The sequence below is a fragment of the Helicoverpa armigera genome, chromosome 3, assembly GCF_030705265.1.
Source record: "Helicoverpa armigera isolate CAAS_96S chromosome 3, ASM3070526v1, whole genome shotgun sequence".
NCBI lineage: Eukaryota > Metazoa > Arthropoda > Insecta > Lepidoptera > Noctuidae > Helicoverpa > Helicoverpa armigera.
This window is the reverse complement of record NC_087122.1, coordinates 9910065-9930936: the sequence shown is the minus strand read 5'-3', so window position 1 is coordinate 9930936 and position 20872 is coordinate 9910065. Positions and strand designations below refer to the sequence as shown.

Here is a 20872-nt window from a genome sequence, read left to right as displayed (position 1 = left end):
AGGGTACAATTTACGTTACCTCTGGAAGTTGTCGGTTTTATGTGAGATCGAAATTTTAAGCAGTTTCGATCATTTTTCAATTCAACAGATGGGCGAAAGAAACATCTTCCTCAAAATCTCTCGCATTCTCTGTGTAGCCTGTCGGCGTTATCAGCTCTTAATTAAACGCTTACGCTTCGGTATTAATTATGTAAATGTTCTCAATCAATTCAAAAACGTGTTGGGTTCGTTCGATAATGAGTCAGTCAAAATTAGTTATGTTTATTTCGTGGATCGGGAGAACATAAAGATACCAACATGACTTTTTGTTAAAGTGACGATTATATACAGATTCTATAAAGAATTCGTGATTGAAAGTCATTATTATAATGTGATAGAGTCAGTTCACGTTTGGGCGGAGACGCGATGGCACGAGCGATGTCATAGGTTAATTCGACACGTAACACACACATTCGATAGAAAAGTTCGTACAACACACCAATCGGTGTAACAAATAGCTCTGTTATACAAACACGTCACTAAGACTCGTTTAACATAAACTATTCGGACACAATATTTTATTCACATTCTTACCCAGATTTACCGGCGGCTAATAGAATTTTACTACATCAACTACATGTGCCATACAATAATTGTTGGATTGGGCTCCAGTTTATTACACATTGTTGATGACAAGTCTATTTATAACTGCTCAGTGATCACTTTGACATCTTTATCGACACGCACAGATCTAAAATAAAAGATAATTTGCATATAGAAAGTCTGTAATGTTAATTTTTGCATTAAAATCAGTAATTGCCCTCGAAGCGGAAGCTGAAATGCATCGTAAAATAACTTTCAAAGCAATTATAGTCCTTTTCATGTGCAAATTGTACTTTGATAAGAGTACGAGGGGCTCTCGAAACTTTTGATCTCTTCATAAATATTCAGCCACTTTCACATCTCACACGCGAAGGGATTTTTTAATAACGGATTTTAAATGGTAAAGTAAAATCTTGGTGAGCAATAATTTGATTGCGTGGGGTGTCCCGCCGCTGCGCCCGCGCCGCCCGACCGGATGCGCTCCAGTCTCCTTTGTTGCTCTCATATTGTGTTTTTATTTGCGAAGGATACGTAAAAACGAAAGTTGACCTCGCGAATACTTTTGTGCATCCATAAACGCTGTGGGCGGGTTTATTTTTATACGTGCTCCGCTTTTTCGCATTTCTTTTCCTTTTTAGATAGATAAGATGAATGCCCAACATTATGTCGCAGCGTTTTTATGTAACGTGCATCATTTTGCAACACAATGAAAGTGTAAGGAGTCATCTCATAAATAAGATCACTTAAACTGATGTGGAACATTAAGCTTGTGCTTCCGGCGTGTTTTGTTTATTAATTGCGATTATATCTATTGTGTTATAGTTGTTGTATGAGCTATTATGTCTAATTGATGACAATAGGTGCTAATAACTTCGTTAAGGAGAAAATATGCCATGACGTCGCTTTCTTTTTATTGTGTGAATACAATTAATAATACTCGATGAAATGTTTATTGTGTCAACATAAACTGGTGGGTACAGACTCATAATTGCAGTATGCAAAACGTGAAGATGTATGGGTATAATCAAATACGAATACACACGAAATCAATTTATGTAATAAATTGAAGGTTGTGGTTGTTATCTGTTGATGCTAATGAATACTTCGCAGTTCGAATTAATAATACATACCTTGTTACAATGTGGTTTATTGAAATACTTGTCTGAAGATATTGGAAAACTTCGTCAAAGACATCAATTAACAAAGCAAAGAAGTTATTATTTAATTATCGTCACCAATCAGCTGTAGGTATATCTAGCACCTTCATACATTCGCTAGTAAACAATGCAACATTCAATTTGCAAAAACATTTATCTAGTAGAATTAATGGTAAATGGATGTAATTACGGAGGTTTATTGCTAATAGGTAGAGGTAACCGCGACAGTTGATATGTTTCAGCGAGGTGTGGCCTGTCCTGTGTCGAAGGCTTATCTCATATACGTACCTAGTACTAGTTATAAAGGTACTAAATTACCTAATGACTCGTCAGTACATAAGTTAATAGACTCCCGTAGTTAAGGCACTAGTTCACAAATTGCTTTTCATTTGGCGCACGCCTTCAGATGTTGTGTAATATGTACCTAATCGTTTTAATTACTTACGAGTATGATACGAGTTGTAAGGAGTCTAGACTACTTACATCCCGAGCATCAGTCTAGACGTTAGACACAGTTCTGTGAAACTATTTAACGTGTGGGGAACCTGGAATGCAATTAAATTCTTATTATGTATTTAGGAAATGTATAATGATGCCCAAAGTGTTACAAACTTTATAATTCTGCATACAATCACAAGTCACGAGGTGACTCGCAGGTTACAACAATTGCAAAATTATTTTTTGGCTGAAATAATTACTTTGACAAGCCATTAGATAGTTTTGCAGTCAAAATAATCAAGGTTATATTCATTAAAAATATATTTAAGATTAGCTTTTACCTGCCTCACATGTGTCTCATAGGTACACTTCAAGCATTCCTAAATACACTAATACTGAAAGAACGTTACGTTAAACTTGGACCAACCAAACAAACTATCGAACTTTTCAACTTTATAATAATATTCTAGATATGGGTCATAAACAAACTTGGGTTTCAAAAATAAAAATAAAATCAAAGTCGTATTTTGTTTGGTTCGAATCAGCATTTATTTTGAGAAACATAAAATAATTATAATAAAAATATTCTCAGAGATCAAAGCTTTGATTTTAATTAGTTTTTCAATATTTTAATTTATAACTGTCCACAGAAAAGACTTCACAATCAACAGAAAAGACAAAAGTTGTAATTTGTCTAAATAATTCTAAACTAAATAAAAGAGTTTTATTAAAATTACAACAATCTGGCTGTATTAATCATCTTCACATAAAAAATGTCATAAAATAAACAATCCTCTCGTTTTGAAAAAATAATGAATTTATGTCCACAGAAGGGATTTATTTTCGGTTGACTTAAATCAAACATAATGTCAACCAAACTGAACGTAAAATAATATAGAAATAAACATAATGAGACATATCATATTGTTTTATTCGTCATCGCCACTATCAGTGTAGGGATCGACAAAAGGTTTTTGAGACTGCTTAGGTCGTACAATGAAGTCGCCTTCGCTGCTGCTGTCTGTGGGCAATGGATGACGATAGCGAGGTGTAAAAATAACATCAGAGTCATCAGAGTCTGAAAGGAACTTGGATCTCTCATCCTGCAGAGGTAAAGACACGTCTGAATCATCAGAGTCTGGCAGGAAACCAAATCTTTTACAGGGACGTGATGGGACATTATGAGAAGTACCTCCATCAGGTGTAATCTGATCTGACCTATAAGTTATTGTAGAAGCATTAGCCGTGTCTTCACTTCTCGGAGAAACGTTCCTTGCGTCAGCCATACTCAAGGGACTATGCGTTTGTGTATTATTGGACGGAACCTTTATCTGGCCAATTTCAAAATGCGGGCAAACAGCATTAGATGCACAAGACAGACAACTAAGCCTTCGGGCATGTAAAATATTTGGATCATTTTGATTCCAAGAAAGTTGATGTATCTTAAATGTCCCTTTATAAGCTTTCATCGCATTTTTATCTACTATTTCTTGAATGTCTTCAATATTTGGATCCCCAATTCCGTAGATCTCAATTCCTTTACAGTTCTCTTTAGACATAACATAAGTGAGTCATAGTCAGACACATCTTTGCCCATCGCAACCGAACTGTCGCACAGCCTTTTATGCAGCCACCTACTCCGTCTGGAGCACCTTTGCCATGCCCTTTTCGCTATAGTGCCAAACAATATCGGTCACGTCATTTAATTCTCGACTAATGAATTTAACAATTAAAAGAAACATAGTTTTGTTTCGGTATTGGGTCGTTGGGCCGTCACTCAAAATATGTAGTTCTGTTAAATTTGGACTGAGTTCTTTAATTCGCTGTAGAATTGGTTTAAGGTGGGCACAGATCATAACAGGATCATGGCGTAAATTTTTTGAAATAGAACACATGGATGTAGTTTGGAAACCATTATTCGGAAATTCTGCCGCGCTATAATAAACGCAAGTATGAAGAGACAATTGAGGCTTCGAGCCACCAAAATGAGCCGACTGAACCTCAGCACTATACTTACAATTATAGTTTTCGGAAAAGTCTACATGCAACAAGCCTTTGGTAGACGTTAATTGTTGTTTAAATGTTTGTATTGATCTCATTTGATGAATCATATTAGCTACATGTTGCATGAATACTGGTAAATTTAAATGTAATAACTTCACTAGCGCACCTATCGTAGTTTTAACAGTTTCTTTAACACATTTCTTGCACTTTTTCTGTACACCTTTGATAACTACATCCACGTCTTTTGTAACCCATCTATCATAAGTTATATAATCGTTTTCGGCAAAGTTATTAAAATCAATTTTCTTATAAAGACAGCTCTGACACTCTCTCTAAACATTTAGGAGTCAGTGTATTATTACAACACAATGCCTTAGCGGCATCGGATGCAGATCCGTAAGAAACAACTTTCGATTTTGAAGTGATCGAATTATGTGATCATTATTTTCGTGTAACGTACAGAGACACGTGTTTCTTGAAGCTGCTTTTGGAAACAGAACCCAAAAAGGTCTATATCTCCTAAAAGTCTGATATGAAATATTAAATCCTGTTTTGAGTTTAAATATTATGTGTAAGTTTAAAAGTGTGTCATTTAGTAAACGAATTTGCCTTTTGCTTTTTTTCCTAGTTATTGTTTCATTTTACCTGCAGTTAATCTACTATATTCGTCATTTATTAAAAAATCATGCACAGCTTTTCTTATATCCGTTTTCAAGACTTTATTTCTAGAACTCGACTTCGATGCTTTCTGTTTTCTTTCTTCTAGTCTTCGTATTCTCATTCTATACTTTTTAATTACCTTCCCCATCTGAAACACCTTTTTCTTTAAAGCCTCATTTTCAGCTTTTCTTGCTCTTTTATTTCGGGCAGCTACTGCACGTCCAGATTCAACTCGCGAGAGTGAGGAAGACGGACTTGCCGGTGGAGTATTTTCTTGTATAAGTGATTCAGTAGCTTTTCGCATCTTTAATAATTGTCGCCGTTTCTTCGATTTTTCGCGCCACATTTTTCTTATTTGCCGCTGTTGCCTCGGTGTAAACTGATCAATTGTTTTAATATCTCCTCTATCCTTTTTCTTATGGTATCTTTCTCTATCTTGTTTGCGTATCTCTTCAACAGCAGCTTCAGTTAACTTAGCCCGAGCTCGACGCATACTTAATTTTTTTTGTTCACGCCGTCTCATCTTTTTTTCTTCATCAGTAAGATTCTTTAGTGTATTTTTTCTAGGCATTTTAATTTACTGAAACAATGACAATGAACCATGTACCCACACCAAGCCAAGCATTAAAAAAGACATAACACGTAAATGCAACACAATATTGGTAAAAAAGTCCCATAATAAACATGACAATAAATATATTATACATGGCATAATATCCTATGCAAAGTAACAAAAACAAATGCTCTAGCTGTTCAACACATAATTTGTTTGCAAAAAGCAAGTTTTAGTCTTAATAGATGTCACTTCTGTGGACACAGTCTTTTCCGTGTCAATGTCCACAGAAAAGTCTACGTCCACAGAAGTGACTGTCTACGGAAAAGTTTGTCCACGGATGAGAAAATCAATCAAATCAAGCGTAAAAACACGTCAAAATTTTAGGTTAGAATTTAAAAAGCAATGCTTGTAAAAATGGCGTCCCATAACAATTGATGTTAATAGATTTCCATAATATTTGATAAAACACTTACCGTGGTATCGAAGTCACAGAAAAGTCGCAATGATCTTTTATATTATACTGAAATAATCTTTGATTTAAGCAATTTTTGTTTTTTAATTGACGGAGCGCATGCAGACCGAAACCAAGGTATCTTAAACTGACAGCGATTGAAATGTTACCAGTTCAAATAAACAATTTAGGCTGCGTTCCAAATATTGAGAATTCAAACATTGTATATATTATGACCACGGAAAGAGTCGCGGACCTAATAACAAATTGTTCATGTATCATAATTTGAAGAAATTTTATTTAAATATTGTATAACAGTGGAAAAATGGATTTTGATTATATTAATAACGGTTAAAAGAGGTGATGTATTAGTATTTGTAAATTATTACATTTTAATTTTGATCATGAAGTTTGAAACCGCGTTTGGAAACGGTCCACGGAGGGGTACAAAAAGGATGTTTATATTTTAATATTTTTAAAACTAATAATTAAAATGTAAAAATTACCTGGTAAATTAATGGTGTACACTCATATTAAATAACTGTAAGTATAAATATGGTTGATTTACATTGTTTTAGTTAAGTTTGAGTCAACGCACACATAATTTTAATGTTCTGTTTATGACCCATATATGTATATACCTGACATTTTTACATCTGACCTGATGAATTAAATTAAAACACAAAACAAGCGCGGTAGCCTAACCTACTGCGGACCATGCAACCGAGTGCATAAGTTACAAAATATATTACCTCTATAACAAGTTATAGGAAACATCTCTCACCTTTGACACTGACACAGAGAAACGGGATCACTATCAAGCTATCAACACATTATGTATGTATGTTTGTGTTATATAATAACGATAAGGATTAATGGCGATTCTAGGCTGAAGGGGAGTGGCGTGACATATTGAACCGAGCTTTCACCGCTCGGTCTTCGCTCTCAGATGATATGTTCAGAAACTGGAATCGGCTGAGGTTAGGTAGTCTGTACTTCCGTACATAGATTAAAGGATGCACGATTTACTCTTTTTTGGGTTGTTTGAAACAGTGTGTCAAACACGCTTGTGCTTTTATTATGAAATTCGAAACTCGTTCTGTTTTCTTTGCATTGTCATGGTTAAAATGCTGAAAGGGGTGTTAAAAATTTGACATAGACTGGCCGTATAATTTGAGAATTTTTGAAACAGTTTCTTAAGAATGTGAAATAAACCCCGAGAAAACTTATTACATTTTTTGCAAGAAATATTTCCTAATTATATAGAGGTATTTCTAGCCAATGTAGACGATTGCAGTTAATTTAAACGTACACTACTCAAGCTTCCTACTATATAGTTACCGGTATGTTAGCCACTACGTAATGTTTCAGTCTAATCTTCTTTAGGTCTAAATACCGGTTATAAAGTCTAGACAGGCGTAATACAGATTACCTTTCCACTAACTGTCGTACTTATTTGAGAGGACACGACTATTGGGCTACATGATTAGTTTATTAGGTAAAATTAAATCCATTAGTGTATTAAAAACTGCGATATAATTAATCCGACTTTGCTGTAATCGTGAGTTTGAATTGTGAGGTAAACCAATACAATTATGAATGAGAAGCACCCATTAAAATCAAAGCAGTTTGGTTAGAGCATGATATAAATTACCAGTATTAATTGCATCTACGTGAATATAACATTTCTAGGTTTGTGGCACGCGTCTAGCATAAATCTACTCATTTAATCAACAGAAGATAAAGTTATTGATTTATGAATATATTTCCTGAATATCGTTCACTAACGATTCAGTGAAGGCAACACGTTCTCGCTAATTGGCCAATTTGTGCAGTAGTTCTATATTCAATTCATAAGTATAATAATTTCAACATCAGAATAAGGTTTGCAATTCGGACCTACTTACTTAATCTTAGATATATTTTACCCTTTTCGAATCAATATTCCGCAGTTCAGACGTTCATTAAGCGGCTCTACTTATACAACAGTGTCTGAGCAATAATTTTTTTACTTAATTTAGTGACTTATTGTTTTTTCATTTATATTTGAGCATCTAATGAAATACTTTTGGTTTGCGCTTAGAATGGAAGCTTAAAAATCATTGCGCCTGTTAGAAGTATCGAGCATCACGCGCGTTCGCTACTCACATACAAGAGCTGGTTGTTGTTAACCAAACTACTAAGAAAATATAACCTGTCAAATATAACTAGAAATAAAAGTTTACTTGACTCTCAATTGAAAAGTTGACATTCTTTACAAGGATTTTTTAATTATTTGCTCAATAAAATTTGTCCTTTTCCTTTATATCTTAAACTAGCTTCTGCCAGCGATTTCACCCGCATCTCGTGGGAACTACTTCCCGTACCGGGATAAAAAGTAGCCTATAGCCTTCCTCGATAAATGGGCTATCTAACACTGAAAGAAATTTTCACATCGGACCAGTAGTTCCTGAGATTAGCGCATTCAAACAAACTCTTCAGCTTTATAATATTAGTATAGATATGAAAACCATCATAACTATACCAAGAAAACTAACGAGATCATTAACCCAACAATTCCAGATAACTTGGAGCCGAGAGTGGGTGAGAACGGGACGTACTGGGAGCCAATTGTGGCCGGCCATCGGCCCCACTTCACGGGCACAAGAGACCAACACAACCGACCGGACAAAAACGAACATGGTACGGTCACTAACATTTTTGTATGGTAACAAATAAGCACTAAGTAGCAAGAGTATTTATAGAGTATACATATTATTTCTAGTATACCTAGTTCTCTATTAAAAGTTCTTAACCCTAAGCTAAAGATTGACCATGTAGTTTATCAAATTCGAATCAAAGTTTAAAATGATATAGGTAATCCACTATAAATACTTAACTTTATTCAGTTCAGGATTTTTTTTAAGTCTCACTATGATAGTAGTGAGACGATTTTCGCCGATTTATTTAATTCTCTCTTACTCACTTATACAGTAGGTACTTACCTCAGAAAGTCAATTACGTATATCGCAGTAGAATGTGTTCTTGATGAATTGTAAGTACCTCCATCTTCAAATGTCTACGGATAGCTTCTTAAATTAAGATGTTGGGACAGTACCTATATTGTCGTACCTATTCGTTCAAAGTGCACCTACGTCAAAGTAACTTGTTTGTGATCGCATCTTAAATTAACACCTTCCAGGTACTGTTGTTGTTATTGTGTAAAAGCTTGTTTGATAATCCAACAAATGGTTTTAAATCATTTTAAAGGTAGTCTGCGGATAGTTCTTAGCTGAAGGTATCCACGAATCACCAAGAACACCTTAGTATTTAAGTATGTATGAGGAGCACAAACTTGGCTGTGTTTGTCATGTCACATTTCAATGTTTTGTGTTACACATGTACACCACACGACATCATTGTGTGTTCAACATCTGGGACCTATTAACCAACTATGCATGTGTATGTACAAGAATTTACTTAACAAATCACCTTTTCCTACGAATATTGTTGCAAACACATAATTGCAGGTACGAAAACATCGGAAATAGATTTCTACGCCGCTGAAAACGATAAAAACTTCGATCGAAGTACTGTTGTTACGTCAACAAGACCAATTCCAAAAAGAACACCGCCCATACCTCCCGTCTTCCCTACCCATCTTACTCCTGAAGTCCAATATGGCAACGAGAAAGCTGACACCGATATCTTAAGGACACCGAAGTTACTGGAGGACGCTGACAACGTTAGCTCCACAGTTAAACCGCATATAACTCAAAAACCTGAGAAACCGTTAGCGATATACTTTAAAGATGGCAGTGGAGCAATCACTACAACTACAGAGGTCATAACGAGAGCGGAAACAGTAAACGATTTTACAAATATTGAGCGTAAACAGAAAACCAAGATAGTGGAAGAAGAACCACTGCAGCTTCATCCCGTGCTGCACAAGGACCATGTGCCGAGGGAATTTAAAAGCCACGTCCAGGAGGAGCATCAAAAGCCCTTAAGGCCCTTAAAGTTCAGAGCTCAGAATGCGCCGCCTGATATGCAAGAGTTTTACGTGCGCCACCCCAGTGCTGACGACATCAACTTCACCTCAGGTCATTCAAAGTTGTTTGGTATTTCTATAGAGGATGCAGAAAAAATGAAGTCCACTACACAAAGCTCTCTCTATAACACTAGAGTGTCCCCCACGCTTCCCACGTGGCGTGACGGAGACGACACAACTACGAAAAAATATCCATCCAATATCTATTCAGAGGGTAAGTCATTAGCTTTAGTTACGTGGGGCATGCGGTTTCATCACTAAGGTTCAAGGCAAATGGTACGTAGTTATTACTCACAATCACTATTCAATTTTCATTGAAATGCATCAAATAAATAACATTTTGTCATTGTGATGTTGGTGTGAATATGATGTGAACTAACTATTTTAATGTTTCATATTTCCAAATTGGATAACTTATCTTGCGAAGTACCAATTTCTTCATTAACATTTTCAGTTCAGTGTCGTTCAACCCGTCTATCTCTGTGCCGCGGTGTGCTACCATACGACCTAGCCGGTACTCCAGCGAAGATTGGACATACAGATATAACATCATTGATGCCTCAGATTGACTATTTAGTGGCAGCTAATTGCAGTGACCGTGTGAGACATTTCGTATGTGCCTTGCTCGAGCCTGAATGCAATCCTCCTCCATACCCTCCGAAGAAGCCTTGCTACAGTTTATGTAAAGGTAAATATTTTTTTATAAAATTATATATTTTCATAAATACATTATTTTCATAAAATTTTTCATAAATACATTCCTACATCCTATATTTTCTTTCATTTCAGCGGTCGTGGACACATGCGAAGGTCAAATTCCCAGCGAACTGATTCCGGCTTTCAACTGCAAGCAGTATGGTCGTACAAACTGCGTGGCTGCCAAGACACCATGCTACCCGCGCGAGTTCGCCTGCAGTGATGGCTCCTGCGTACCCAGAGACTGGATCTGTGATGGCACCAAGGATTGTGCTCTTGGAGAAGATGAGACCACATGCATTCAGTGCGATCAGAATGAGTACAGGTAATATACTCATACATTATTGTTCTCACCATTATTGATTTTCATTCCGAAAGCAATGCTGTCCGTAATTAGCATAGACTGTATATTCACATCTTTTCTGAGTGAATCATCATCTTTAAAATATATAAATATTTTTTAATGTATTTTTATATTGATAAATCAACGTTATGAATTCCACAGGTGTGGTTCTGGAGGGTGTATTCTGAAGCGTTGGCTTTGTGACGGCTACTCGGACTGCCCGGACGGTGAGGACGAGCACGTGGACACGTGCGGCGCTCACAGCCACCACGCTATCGATGGAGCGCATGAGGTCGGCAATGTTCACGGCGTCGATGCCCACGAGCCGGGGGAAGAGTCCGCGGGCTCGGCGCCGGCGCCAGCCATCAGGAGACCCAACAGAGTGCCCGTGGGGAAAAAAAACCCTAGACAGCGTGCTGGTAATGCATTAAAATATTATGACATCAATTTTATTTTTTTGAACATGATTTAACTAGATCTATTCTGAATAATTTTGTTTTAGGAGATGAGAGTAGCAAGGAACTCCTTGTAACGAGTGACAGTAATAATTCTTATAAAAGAAAAAACTTCACGCGTCGTCCTTTACCACCCAGACTATCGCACTACCACCGCGCTCCACACTCTGGTAACGAACAAGATAATACCAAGGATGCCACTACCGAAACCATTATATTGAAAGCTGAAGAGAAAAAACTAGTAGGAGATAAGGCATCTCAGAAAACTGTTTCAGACAATGAGTCAATTGAAGACGTGAATATGGGAGACCTCGGGTTTTTCGATGAGTTTGAAAAGGAGGGAAAAGAACCTTCACAAAATCCTCCCGACCAGAAGTCAGCGCAGCGCATGGTGCCGACACGGTTTGGAGTACCTCCACCCAGCTCAGTAGCTCTGCCGGCAGCTACACAAACTACTCGCTTGGATAAATCTACACACAAGTTAGACAGAGTTATTGATGGCGCGGCCTTGCTAAGGGTAACATTATTTTTTTGTCACAACTTATGTTTTCATTCAATCAAAACCAAGTCGACTTCAATTAAATCTATGTTCAACCTTTCTGTTACTGTAGCAGCTTTAGTAAATGCGTATTGGATGACCAGTTAATTAATATCTTATAAATCATATTATTGCAGAAAGCGGTAGCGGAGCAAGCCGCAGAAGCTGCAGAAGAGCAAGGAAACGAGACGTTCGCGTATGTTGATAAAGATGATGTAGCCGCCGCTCCCCATAAGTCTGACATGGGTGCAGTCGCTATAACTCCTGGAGCTACTACCGACGACGCTGAAAAAGTGGCACTCGCTGACGGACCGGGACCGGGGCCGGGACCAGTGTATGGTAAAGATGCGCAGTGGTCTCGCGCGCACGCGTCCCCCTGCCCGAGCGGGGAGCTGCGCTGCGTGGACGGCCGCTGCATCACGCTGTCGCAGCTCTGCGACGGCACCATCGACTGCAGTGACCATGCCGATGAAGACAACTGCTACACGTGATTCAACACCCGCGCTTTAGGTGTAAGGCAGGCAGTGAGCGTTCCTCACTACAGCGCTGTCGTTATTAGTCCATTGACTGACGAATGCCGATGACTGAAAAATTCTGAAACACAACTTGGCAACAAACGTGTAAAATACTGGTTCTCATGTCAAGAACAATATTACAGCCTACTACCTGTCGAGGTTTGTAGAATTACTGACTCGGCGTAGTCTGATAGTCATCGCTTTTCTGAAAAATACCGTCTAGGCATTGGGAAAATACGATAACACAGGCATGACACGCGTGTAACGTCGTCTTTAAGTTATGTTATACAATAGTATACGCTGTGATAAAGCAATGCATGATTACGGTTGACTAGCCTGAACCCGGCTGGCTAGAATAATTTCGCTCGTATTGCCGTCCATTTAGATCTTATTAAGTACCTGTGGAGAAAATTTCGTAATGTGTTTAGAACTTAGAGTAAGGCATTGTTCTACGTAAAATAATGTAATGATTTACAAATGTCTGTCATTTAAAATAAGAATAAGTTGACCTTGGGATTAAATCTACTACAAAATATTTTGTAATCCATGTAAGTATTCTTTTACTTAGAATTTGGAAAACATTCTGAATTGCTTCGGGTTTTGATAATTGGGTAATTTTGTTGCTTCTTATCCGTTCAATGGGGATCAATATTATTCATTAGGATTTTATTATTTGTATTGTAAATATTTAAATTAGAAACTTACCTAGTTGTTAAAAAACACATTCCATGATATCATTATACTTGCATCATTTCAAACTTTATAATTAAGTTCATCAACACATTTGCTTTTTCATTTAATGAATAGTAGTACGCATTTGTAAATAGGACTCACGGTGAATTATTTATATTGATAAGTATTTATATGAAAGTGAAGCGTAGGTATTGATTAGAGTTTTATAAAAGTTAATGTATTGTTATTTTATGCCGTTCGTTGCGCCAGGGTCACAAATGCATTTGCACCTCAATGCTGCGTGCATCGATCCTCAAATGTTGATAACGGACCTAGAGTTCTTTGCTTTACGGTTCAAGTTGACAAACACAATCTTTGTTTGGCTTTTTTTTAATGCAAAAAGAACTGGATAATAAATTAAATTTGCTATAGTGTAATTTAATATATGGTCGACAATTCTTATAATCTTTAGTTTATAACTCTGTAATTATACGTTAAAAGCCTCAATAACGAATTTAAATGTATTTTACTGTATTATGTTTGATAATTAAATAACGTAAATTAGAAGCTGATCTACCTTTCCGTCCATTTTTGTTAGGCTGGAGCTGAATTTTATAATATTATTAGCAATGGTTTCAAAGGAATTTACAAAAATTTTGTGAAGTTACGTGAATAACTCACAACTTTATGTCGTATCTACTTCAACTTTTCTACAACTAAGCATGTTGTCTTAGTTGAATAATGTTAATTTTACAGTTCAGTACCCATTTGTTCGGACTGAATATGGTGTAAACCTACAGCATAATACAAAATTTTATGAAACCCACGATTAATATTATTGCTAAGTTCTCCGTCCATAAACTAATATGTAGGTAATGTATGTAGGTTAATAATAAGTTAATTGCTTCGTATCGTCCAAAGTAATGTCATAATAAACCTTTACTGCCCAATAACACGAGGGGTTTTTCTATACTTACACTGTATTTAACAATTTTTGTTTATTCTAAGGATTAATTTGTAAATCAGTTACGTATTTATCTATTGTTTTTTACCTTTTAAAAAATATTTCGAATTACGATGTAAGTTATCATTTTTATGATAATAAATACTATGCCATGTTATAATTATTTTGTTTTATTTGCTTCCTTTATTAATAGATATGGTTGTAATTTTACGTGATTCACGCTCAAAGCGACCGGTTTCAAATGTTACTGGGTTGGCTAGTTAAGATAAAAAAGTGTAGCCAGTCGAGGAATATTTTATTCCCAGTTAATAGACAAGCTGTCTGCCTCTAGGAAGACAAGCAGACATTATGGTCTAGTCTGATATTTATAGACAAATGTTTAAAATAAATTCTGCTTACGTTATACTTAAATATCGAAGTGAAAGTTTACTTTATGGGTTTGGGCATTTGTTAACTTGTTCACGGCTTTTTATATTTTTGTTAGGTCTAATAGTGCTTGGCTTTTTAACACTAATGATAACCAGTTAAGCACTATGAAGGAATTTAGTCCACAAACACAGCCTTCACGACACTGATATAGTACGAGTGTAGATTGCACTTCTTCGCGGACTGTTAAACCTTTTCTAAAATATAATATCCTCCTTTATTATCACGAATCAACTTTTTAATTATAATTCCTTTGGCCTTACCTTGACTAGGTATAGGTATATATATATAATAGGTAGTCATTTTCATGAATACCTACGCTTGTGTCTCCTTGAACCTTTGTGTGATTTTGAGGATAGAACGTCAATCAGTTCTCTGAGAGATCGACTGGGTGGATATGTTAGTAACAAATCTAGAACGTTAGCTAATATAGGTACTTATTTTTATCGTTTCTCATTTATGGAGCAGTGATTCATAAATCTTTATCCTTTGGTGCCATTAATCCAAAACAGGTTATCCGGCTCTCTTCACCGAAAGCACTAGTCAGATCCTGAATAGACCGTGCAAATTCTAAATATAGCTTGAAATCTAATACCGAGAACATAAACACAACTTGACTACCTAAAGTTCACGCTCAGTAATCTCCTAGTCACAGATGAGTCATATTCTGTATCTGCTACGTCTATTCAATACCAAGTTCTCAAAATATCCACACGCTAGGTCACAGTCAAAAAGTAATTCTATAGGCGTGGATTTAAGATATATTTTTGGTAGCAGGCTTTTTTCATCGACCTTACAGTTAGCTTATTTTAGATTTTTTATATATTTTTTCATTCATAGTGTGATTACCTCATCGGCGCTACCGTTCAGTTTCGGTCGTCATGTTCGTTTTGCTTTAGTCATTTCACACTTGTTTTTGAGGTCGGCCGGCTTCGTGGCGTTTCCTTGTTATCCACTATAGGGTTGCCGGTAACTGAAGCTTATCGAACAGGAAAACGATCTTATTAATTACTTACCTACTTATTTTATTTTTATTTCAGATCATTTATCACAACGTATTGTTTTATTGACCCGGTTTTGTAGAACTATGAATGAGGTTATTCGTCACGAACTCGTCGATGATTCATATCCTAAATGTTTTTTTTTTTTTAATATAAATTATATTTAAGTGAGTTTATCATGTAAACGATGTGACTCAGTAAGTATAACCACCTTCTAGGTACCTACTAAATCTTGTGGAAGCAAAATCTAATCCGAACTAGAGAAATAGAGAAAGAGAAGAGAAATCCTAGAAAAATCCTGACTATTACATAAAATTCCATATAATAAGACCTTGATACTTTTACATCGAAACTTCCAGAAAGCCTTTTTTCAGAATAGGCTGCAACATAATTCATTTGTAAACCTGTCCCATCTAAACCAACCTACCCGATGCAAAATATTCCTTAGTCATTTGTTTACGAGAGTATTTTAGCACAATAGGTCTAGTACGAATGGGGGATAAACAGGCCCAGTGTCATCGACCGCTACCCACTGGCGACGGTAGAAAGCGGAGTGACTCACCCGTGGCCCGACTCCAGGCTGCCTTGACGAAACGGATTTACTATACCTATGTATAGTATCAAGGACCTTTGTATTATCAGGTGAAATTATTGCAGCGGGATTTTGTCATATCGTTCAGTCAGGTTTACATACATGTTTGAATTGCTGTGTTCTTTAGGGCGACGTTTAATTTTTCACCGTCTGAAAAACATCTGATCCTGATGTCAGTAGAAAATACACAAATAAAATAAAATTACATACCTACCTCTGTGCGGTCCGTAATTTTCAGACCTTTCCTTTGTACGTCTAAAGTTATTCAATGTCATTTTCATGTGTACAAATATGACGTATGATTTGTAGTACATAAGGTTTTTGACTATCAATTAGAATACCTACAACTAAGTCCCTACGTTCTCACATCTCAAGTATAGTTTTCAGGATCGTTGTTTGGTAAGCGCATCTGATTTACAATTAAGAGTACAGCCATAGGCGTATTATTTTCAAGAATCTCAAGCGCTGTTCTTCACTCATTAAAAGGCAAAACTAAACCAACAAAACAATCGACGACATAAAATGTTGCGAGACGAGAATTTCAACCGCGGCCACATTAACACAACTTGAATGGGACAGAATTTTCTTATGGCCCGCCAGGAAACATTGCTACAAAGAAATACATTCTCGAATACAATGGCTGGCCGGGCATTCTATGCAGAATGTAGACAGGTTGCAGGGAGACGAATGAAAGTAAATAAACATTTCATTCGTGAGGTAAACAAACTTTGAGACTGGTTTGTCCACTCGGTGCTCTAGGTACGTATAGCGAATGCTTTCTAAATACTCAGGCTAAACGTTTATCTAATCGCTGGTGTAGTGCACACATAAATTATCATCAAGCTGAATTATGTTCAGCCCTTTTGTTTATCGTGAAATATCGACAACATTATTAATAGCTCTGAAAGACGTGACATCATTTTAACATACTGCATTGTTACCTAATTTCACAATCACGCATTGACTCTTTCTTCATGAGACAAAACGGTCTTTAATAAAAAAAAAATTGCTCACTCGGAAATGTAAAACAATAAATAATGCATCAATGTTTGGCTCAACAAGTTTATTCATAACTTTTCACAGTGATGTAAATATTTCAAAAATAAATGACACAACTGGATTTCACTTCCATTGCGCCGAAGGTTTTATTGACACAAACAAATCGATTTGTTTACGATCTGCAGCAAATAAAAACTTGCAAAACAACCATTGAATTGAGTTAAATAAAGCGTTAAATAAGTGTTATACATAAGTATAGAATTTCTTTCAATGAGACCATTCCAGAGGCCTGAATAATATTGTATTATTTTCCTTTTAGACTTTTTTCCTGCCTTTTCACTGTAAATTAAACAGTAAAATATTGCGAGTTTTTATATAGTATCAGAAATATGAAAATGTGAGTATATCTTTTGCTATCGATCTTTCATGACTATAGTAAACGTTAGTTAGAGTACCCTACTCAACTATAGTTAAGCAAATCCAAGTAGTAGGTACCTAGATTTACAATGCTGGAAGTTGAATTCCAAAATTTTGGACATTGGAAGTAACAGACTCATGTGATATACCTTCTTCATATTAGCGGAGGTTCAAGTGGTAAGATATAAAATAAGCTGAATTATTATGTGTAAGAGGAAAAAACACACGTAAATGACAGATGTTCAACCGAAGACACTCCCATGATTTTCAAAGAACCATTTGCCAATCTCAGGCCGGCTTTAAACTCCATTTAATCGCTTATTCAATACAGAACTACATTTCTTAACATTTTGGGGCATCACAGCGTTAAAGTGGTAAAAGTGTTGCAAGGTATCGGCATGCGAAAGGCTCAGGCACCTAGACAAGTGTTTCTTAATCTAAGATTCGTACTCGTGCCCTGGTACAATCAACCGATTCGAACCAATTGAGCTACGTACCTACGTACAATAGAGTTAATATTGAACAAGGCATAATTAAAAGTTTACATAACATTCCTTTGTTTAGATAGTTAATTACCTCATCTTCGTCTTATTTACTTACTTCAACTGAGACTACCGTTCCGTTAATGTATAATTTTTATATTTTTTTGTTTGATATAATTATGTAATATCAATTCAACTCCTATAGGTATTAATTTTTCTCTTAAATTGATCTCTATAATTTTAAGATTGTTTCGGCGGAGGGTACGCCTGGTGTTCTGCAATACAGGACTAACCTATTTTCAACCAACTAATTCATGTAGGTATTTGATGATGAGAAATAAATAATAATTGATTGATTGATGTCATGTCATGTCCATATCCACATGACTGCACATAGACCAAAAAATAAAAGCAGGATAACTCCCTATAACACTAATATTCAAAAGGCATTATAGTATTTTTACTTGTGCAACAAATTTCTTTCAGTTTAAGATCGATGAAAAGATCACGATTACATAAAATAATAACATGAAACTGATTCAATTGGATAAACGTGGTATAAACCATACAATACGTACGCGCAATTAATTGTAGTCGTTGATTAACTAACAATACACAATCGTGACGAAGAGTCATCAACAAATAAGTAACCGAGTGACTGATTATTTTTATTTCTTTAATAAAACCCTATTTAATGGTTCCGGGTGAAAACATATTAGGTAGATCATCTAATTACTTAGGTACACATTATACATGGGTCCATAAACTTTCAGCTTAATTGGATGCATTTTTTGGAGTATTTAGGTATGTCAAAATTCCAGACTAGAAAAGTCTAAAGGGTTTATTGAGGAAAAAAAATGTACCTACGAGAAGGACCTTTTTTATCCCAAGGCACACGTTGCACACCGTATTTAAGTACCTAATAAGCAGAAGACATATCCCATAATATGTAGCCAAGTGTGCTCAATAACAATGTCGTAATAGATCCTTCTGGACAAATTATATGTTGCTTTGATTCACTTCACAGACACACTTAGGTACCTATCTGACAATATTTGCAGATCTTGTAAGTTCGTGAGTCATCAGCGTCTTATTGCGAAGTTAGAGCGCAGGGTTGTCGCCGCACTTGTGGAAACATACAACACTATGTTTTATCATAATAACGACGTAATTAGTATGTTTTACATAATACAGGTAAGTACTCACGTTATCGGAAAACGTTCAGGAAATGGAAATGAGTGCCTACCTTAACAGTTAGATAAAGCGGCCAAGTGTTCTGCAGAATCTCCTTAATTGATATCAATATCAAGGTGTAAAGAAACTACCTATTTGGATTTCTACCTTCCTAGATAGTTGAACAAAAAATGTGAGTTAACTAAAAACCCAGGCTCTCTATCGGTAGGTACTTAGAACGAGGTAAAACCTGGGTTTTTCAGTAAACCCCTTTTTTAATAAGACGGAGTGAATCCAGCTGTGACAGAGCTATAATACTTAATCCGTCTTGTTTTAGTGGTAGCTTTTGGTAGGCAGTGGGGTCTACTACTTAATATCAAAGAAAATAATTATTAACAACTAGGTAGATACATCAAAAAGAAGACACACGGTAGGTACAAAGTTATTTATTTCTTCTATAGTAGGTACATTTGTAACAGCACTTTTTATGGAACTTTTCTCATTATTTAGGAGAAAACTTATTCAATAGGTATAGGTATTAGACTCTATCACAGATTACTACAGATACTTCACTCAGTAGAAAATTTCCAATACCTATTACGATAATTGCCTACTCCTTCGCGTCAACAACCACTGTATGCTAAAATGCGCCTAAATACTCAAGCGTACAGCAGTGATTGCTTCGCACCGTGCGATTCCACAATTCCACAGTAATCGCAGGGCTGCCTCTTCGGTAAAATTAAATTAACATAAACTTTTTATCTATGTTATTGAAAACTGTGTTTCATCGGGCGTAAGAAATAGAACTACACAGACTTAAAGCGCATTTTGATGCGTTACGAGCGCGTCAAGGACTTGTAGGCACATTTTTTGAAGGTTACGTCCGTGCTTTGCAGTGTTTTATGAACATTATTTCAGTTGTTAGTTTAGCAGTTTATATTCGAATGTTTTCTTTCGAAGAGTGTATCTTCTGTACCTTGTAGGTACTATTAATTAGTCTGTGGTATAACGTTTCTATGTAACAAAATTGTGTAAATCTGTGCCTGAAAGGCAAGCTAACGCTTAGTATATACCTATTAAACTGTCAAATTCTAAGTGGATACCGGTGTCCGCACACCTACTGTCTTTTAATTAGGTCTCTAATGACGGTATGTGAATGGAAAAAAAATTAAACGACATAAACTAGTAATAATTTATCACTTACCTTTCTTCGTTGACAGGTAAATGGAAAAATGTTAGGTGTTTATCCCTTCTTTTGCTCGATTTACACCCATCTACAGCACATAAGGCACCACACGGCATCGTAATACGCGTACGAACGAACAGCACTATTAGAAGTCGGTTAAAAATTGAACGGCGTGCGCGCGCTTCGCTTGCGAAAACCGAACTTAATTTGATCCGCCGGCGGACCGAGCCCGCTCGGCTGGGCGGTAGGCACTTATAGCGCGCAAGTACATGGAGTGACGGAGGCCTGACTCTATGTCTGAGTTGCATTAAAAATTAATCAGATTAAGAATTCAAAATTGATTCTTCTTAGGCACCTAATGAAGCCTTTTTCCAACTAGATACATGTGCCTATTCATAGCTATGTAGGTATATGAACCTAAGTAATTTATGTCTTTATTTACAAATTATAATAATGAAGCAGTGTTGTGGGGGAATGCGTACTACATAAAGCATTGTAGAACTGAGTACGTTGGTGATTCATTTCTCGGAATTGA

General features: G+C 36.2%; 1 protein-coding gene across 7 annotated transcripts in view; it reads left to right on the top strand.

Annotated features, from left to right (window-relative positions):
* Positions 1-14221, top strand: part of LOC110377768 (uncharacterized) — a 73722-nt gene extending 59501 nt beyond the window's left edge. For 4 of the 7 annotated variants that reach the window (XM_021336777.3, XM_049835951.2, XM_021336775.3 and 1 more), the window contains 7 exons: positions 8411-8530; positions 9358-10092; positions 10333-10566; positions 10668-10899; positions 11080-11336; positions 11420-11889; positions 12048-14221. In XM_021336777.3, coding sequence (XP_021192452.3) covers positions 8411-8530; positions 9358-10092; positions 10333-10566; positions 10668-10899; positions 11080-11336; positions 11420-11889; positions 12048-12401 — 2402 coding nt within the window. In that variant the 3' untranslated portion in view covers positions 12402-14221. The remainder of the gene's footprint in view (positions 1-8410; positions 8531-9357; positions 10093-10332; positions 10567-10667; positions 10900-11079; positions 11337-11419; positions 11890-12047) is intronic. The other 3 variants (XM_049835950.2, XM_021336776.3, XM_064043614.1) reach the window with 3 other exon arrangements.
* Positions 14222-20872: the final 6651 nt, after the last annotated feature.